General features: G+C 55.2%; 1 protein-coding gene across 1 annotated transcript in view; it reads right to left on the reverse strand.

Moving 5' to 3' along the window:
* OSM (oncostatin M) overlaps window positions 1-864 on the reverse strand; it is a 3215-nt gene extending 2351 nt beyond the window's left edge. The window contains exon 1 of the mRNA XM_008056201.1: window positions 831-864. Within this exon, the coding sequence (XP_008054392.1) occupies window positions 831-864 (34 nt within the window). The remainder of the gene's footprint in view (window positions 1-830) is intronic.
* Between the last annotated feature and the right edge of the window lie 4547 nt (window positions 865-5411).

Below are 5411 nucleotides of genomic sequence, written 5' to 3' on the forward strand. Positions count from 1 at the left end.
CGAACCAGCAGCCACGTGGTCGGAAGGGGCCTGTGGCGCAATGGTCCGGAAGGCAGTGACACCATCCTTCCCCTCCTGAGAACTCTCCGGCCCCTTGGGGAAGACCAGCTGCTGGGGAGGGCTCGAGGACCGGGCACCCAGGCATGGTGACCCCAGGGCAGAGTCCCCACCTCCCAGGTGTCCGCCGCTGAGCTCTGGTGGGAGCTGGCGGGTACGGGGTGTGCACGTGGGCCTGGGGTGTCTGTGTGGCTGTGCGTCCAAGTGTGAGGTGTGAGGGAGCACCCGCTGCCCTCACTGCAGGGGGGGGGCCTCTGGTCTGCATGTGGGGGCTCCCAGGTGGGTGAGACTGAGAGCTCTGGGTGACGTTCTGTGGCTCTGTATGCGTGGCGCATGTGGGTGTGGCTATGTGGCTACGTGATTGTGTGGGCTCCAGGGCCCCTGGCCCCACTGACTTTCTGTCCATCCCAGACCCTGTGAATCGGGGCAAGCTGGAGGCCCCGCAGCCCTGCCACCACCCAGCTTCTGCAGTTCCCTCCCCTGTCTAGAACATCTCCCACTGCCTTGTTGCCTCCCTGGCAGCTTCCTACTCCATCCTCTCCCCCTGGTTCCTAGAGTTGCCTCTACATTACTTCCCCCTGGAAGCCTTCTGGGGTTACCCATTCTCCACTTGTGGAGATGCTGGGTCCCCAGTGAACCCCTTCTCGGCCTGACCTCCGGACTTTCTCCTCATCTCAGCATCCTTCTGCATGGTGCCCAGAGGGTGTCCCTGCTCCCCGCTGACACCCTGGACGCGACAAGCAGGTGCTGGTGGGTAGGAAGGAAGTACTTACCAAGCAGCGTCCTCCTTGTGAGCTGTGCCCGCATGCTGGGTGCCTGTCCTCTGGCCCGTGCCTGCTGGGGGTGACACCTCCCGGCTGGGATCCCTGCGGGCTGGCAGCCACTTTATGCCCGCCGGGGCGATTGGCCAACACCTCGTGAGGTGGGTGGGGAGGGGGAAGGGGGAGGGCAGGCCTTCTGGGAACATGACCCCAAAAACCAAAATTTCCACGGGCAACCAATGGGCGCTGGGCGCGGTGGTGCCCGCTCCTCCTCCTGTTTTCTTCGAATTCGTTCTTCGAGGTCAGCCCCACGCCCAAGGATGATGCAAACTGCAGGTTCAGCCTTCCTGAGTGAGCGGAAGAAGGGGGTCCATGCCATCTTCGAGGGGTGGGCCCGGGACCGGTGAGAGGGACTGCGAGCCCAGCCTCTGGAGGCCCCAGGCCCGTCTCGGCTCGGGTGCCATTGGCCTCGCAGGACACTGTGGCTTGGGCTGAGGGCAGCGCGAGACATCTTCCTTCTTGAGTGGCCTTCCCGCCCTCTTGCCGGGGCTGTTGGGACATCTGTGAGCGGAAACCACTGGGCTCTGGGCACAGAGCCAGACCCAGGCTGGCAGCCCCGAGATTGTGGTTCTGGCCCCAGGACCAGCATCCCCCAGCCCGGCTCCCAGCTGTCCCCTTCACCCATTATGCACCCCCTGCCAGGCCCACTGCCCACAGCCAGGCCCTTTCTCTGCAGATAGGGTCCTTTGGGGAAGGTGGACACTTGGAGCAAGAGAAACAGGAGATCAGGTTTCAAGCACACTGATGTGCTCTGGAGCTCCAGGCAAGTTACTCAAACTCTCTGGGTCTCAGCAGTCGTTTGCATGCGCGCGTGTGCGTGGGTGCGTGCATGGGTGCGTGTGTGCGTGTGTTCCCTCTTCCCCGTCCCCCGGTAAAATGAGTAGGAGAAAAACCTTGCCCAGCTCACCTCATAGCACTGCTGCCATCATGGACATAAAAGGCAAAAGGCCCTTGGAGGAGAAAGAAAAACTGAAAGTCTAATTCCAAGTACTCGCTGTTGGGGTGTGTAGTTGGAGGTGGAGATGGGGAAGCTGTGAGCTCAGAGGGGAAGCTGGGGAGGGGGAGTTGCCACCAAGACAGTTGGGGACCAGGTTTCGCTTTCTCTGAAAGATAGCGATCATGGGTTGCTCCTCTGCAAAGAGGCCCTGGAGATAGCACCTCCCTCATCAACCTGCTACTTTACTGTAGGTAGATTGTTATAGGTAAACTGAGACCCAGGTGAGAGCAGACAAGGAGGCAAGAGGCTGGCTCAGGCCTGCGGGCCATGCCTGGCGGCTCCAGTGCATCTACCAGGCCCGGAAGAGGGTCCTTGACCTGCCCCCCAAGGATCCTGGCTGGGAGAAGGCCCACAGAAGGTTGGAGGGAGACCTGAGACCTGAGCTGATCCATCTGGAGAGAGCATTGGGTCTGTGGAGCCCTGACAAGGAGAGCTGAGGTAGCCAGAGGAAGGGCACTGGATGCGCCCCTATCTATGCCCACCCTGGATGCCCACCATGCCCACCAAGGCCGTTTCCACCACGCTCCACCATCACTCATTTATTCATTCAACAAACTTGTATCTGGCGTCACTGCATGCCAGCCCATCCCCGGTACTGAGGATCCAGATGGAGCACAACCAGACGTCCCCACACCCAGGAGGCTGCTCTTCACCACCACCCCCACTTTCAGGCACTCGGGGTGGTGCTCACAACACCAGGCCCAACATCTCACACCACCACCCCCACCGGCCAGTTCTGGGTTCTTCATCCTGAGAATGTCGCTTCCGCTAAATCCCTATCTCTGTGCCCACCCCCAGAGGGCTCAGACAGCGGGGAGCCTTCTCCATTTCATATCCCTGATCTCATCGTGCAACAGCCCGGAGAGGGAGGGAAGCATGGAGGAGCCCAAAGCTCCCAGAAGTTCAGGAACTGGCTCAAAGCAGGAGAGCCAGATATGACTCGAGAGCTCCTTGGTTTTCTCAGTCAGGGCTGGCTGACTGCCACACTGGTGTGGGGACAGTCAGCCATGCACCTTTACCTTATTCTACCCACCTCCTTGTGGTCCAAGGAGGCTGTACTGTCTTCTCATGGCCGAGAGGGCTGGTGGCTTTGCCTGTGGTCGTCTTTGGACAGTTAAGAGGAGAGGGGTGGCTGGGTGTGATGGTTTAGGCCTATAATCCAGCACTTTGGAAGGCCAAGGTGGGAGGGTTGCTTGGGCCCAGGAGTTCAAAACCAGCCCGGGCAACCTAGCCAGACCTTGTCTCTACAAAAATAAAAAAAATTAGCCAGTCATACCTGTAGTCTCAGCTACTAGGGGTGGGGGAGGGCGTTGCTGAGGTGGAAGGATTGCCTGAGTTCAGGAGTTCAAGGCTGCAGTGAGCCAGGATCACGCCACGGCACTCCAGCCTAGGTGACAGAGTGAGACTCCAACCCAAAAAATAAAAATTAAAAAGAGGAAGGAGCAGTTGAACATGGCCAAAAGACCATGCTTTTAGCTCATGGCTGATCAGGGTGCCACAAAACAGGCTCCAGGGACCAGGGTTCCCAAAGGCAAAGAGAGCTTGCATATTAGTTGCTGGGGCTGCCACACGAAATACCACAGGCTGGGTGGCTTAAACAGCAAATGTATTTTCTCACTTCTCTGAAAGCCTGAGATCAAGGGTTGGTTCCCTCTGAGGCCTCTCTCCTTGGCTTGATGGTCATCTCTTCCCATGTCTTCACATGGTCTTCCTTCTGGTCTGTGTCTTAATCTCCTATTCTTATGAGGACACTTGTCAGATTGGGTTAGGGCCTCCCCCACAATGACTTCAGTTTACCTTTTATTTTTTTTTGAGTCAGGGTCTCACTCTGCCACCCAGGCTGAAGTGCGGTGGCAGGACCACAACTCACTGCAGCCTCAACCTCCTGGGCTCAGGCAATCCTTCTACCTCAGCCTTCCATGTAGCCAAGACTACAGGTGCATGCCACCACACCTAGCTAATTTTTTGATTTTTTTTTTTTTGTAGAGACAAGGTCTCATTATGTTTCCCAGGATGGTCTTGAACTCCTGGGCCAATCAACCCATCCCAGTCCCCAAAGTGCTGGGATTACAGGCTGAGCCATTGCGCCCAGTCCATTTTACTTTAATTACTTCTTTAAAGGTCCAGTCTCCAAATGCAGTCATATTCTGAGGTACGATGAGTTTGGGAGGAACACAATACAGCCTGCAAGAGGAGGGTATGGCTGGAGAGTGCAGGGACTGGGGACACCAGAGGGTCAGTAGCCAGGTGATGTGCAGGAGGACAGGGAGTGGCCCGGAGACAAGGAGGCCTGGCCACTGACCATCCCTGTGAAGCGTGAGGGAAGATGCGTCAGCGTTTCTGGTGAGGTCAGCAACCAGTGACGTCCCTCTCGCCAGCAGGAAAAGCTTGCAACACGGCCCAGTCAGTATAAATAGGCTCTCCGACCACAGGGCCCGGGCTGTCCCCTCTTCCCAGGCCACGTCAGCCAGGTCCGCGTGATTTGGAGAGGAAGAGAGGACCAGCCTGGTTCCTCAGAACTGCTGCTTCCTGGCCTTTCCGGCCCACCCTCTGGCTGCGGGGCCCTGCCCCTTTAAATGCAAGGGCAGAACCCAAGATGGTCTGAGCAGCAGGTCAATGAAGACAGTGGGCCACAAATTGCCATTCTGACTGGGGTTAGGTGGAGAAGGCAGCCCTCAACCTGCCAGGTGGAAGGTGGAAACCAACCCAAGTTCCAGTCTCAATCTACTGTGAGTCCAGTGTTCTTGGCCCAGCCATGTACCCCTTCTTAGCCTCAGCTTTCCCTCTGTCAGCGGTAATGACACAACTTAAGAAGAAAGACAAATAATCCAACTGAAAAACGGGCAAAGAATTTTTTTTTATATCAATATTTTTTATTTTGATATTGTGGGGTATAGTTAAGGGTTAGGTATACAAATATGCTTCATTCAGGCCCCCTTGTTGATAACAGGTGTCTCCCCGTCTCCAGACAGATGTTTACTACCATTAGTCCCATCCCCCTCCCATAGTTTCCCAACACTGTCAATCATTTTCTTATAGTAGTGCATTGGATGATCAAGGTCCACTATATGAGTGAGAATATGTGATACTCAGATCTTTGTTTCTGTGAGAGGTCACTTAGTATTATAGACTCTAGCTCCATCCAGGTTGCTGCAAAATTCATGATTTTGTTCTTTTTTATGGCTGCATAGTACTCCATCATGTATATGTACCACATTTTTTTAATCCAGTCCTCTTTTGATGGACAGCGTGGTTGGTTCCAGGTTCTTGCTATTGTGAACAATGCTGCAATAAACATTCGTGTGCAGGTATCTTTTTTATAGAGTGATTTGAGTTCTTCAGGGTATATTCCCAGTAGGGGGATTGCAGGGTCACATGAGAGGTTGATGTTTAGAGCTTTTAGGAATCTTTCCACAGAGGTTGCACTAGTTTACACTCCCACCAACAGTGTAGAAGTGTTCCCTTTTCACCACACCCTCTCTAGCAGCTGTTTTTTTTGAGTTGTTGATAATTGCCATTCTGACTGGGGTTAGGGG

The sequence above is a fragment of the Carlito syrichta genome, unplaced genomic scaffold (genome assembly GCF_000164805.1).
Source record: "Carlito syrichta isolate Samal-C Ts95f unplaced genomic scaffold, Tarsius_syrichta-2.0.1 Scaffold302276, whole genome shotgun sequence".
NCBI classification, from domain to species: Eukaryota; Metazoa; Chordata; class Mammalia; order Primates; family Tarsiidae; genus Carlito; species Carlito syrichta.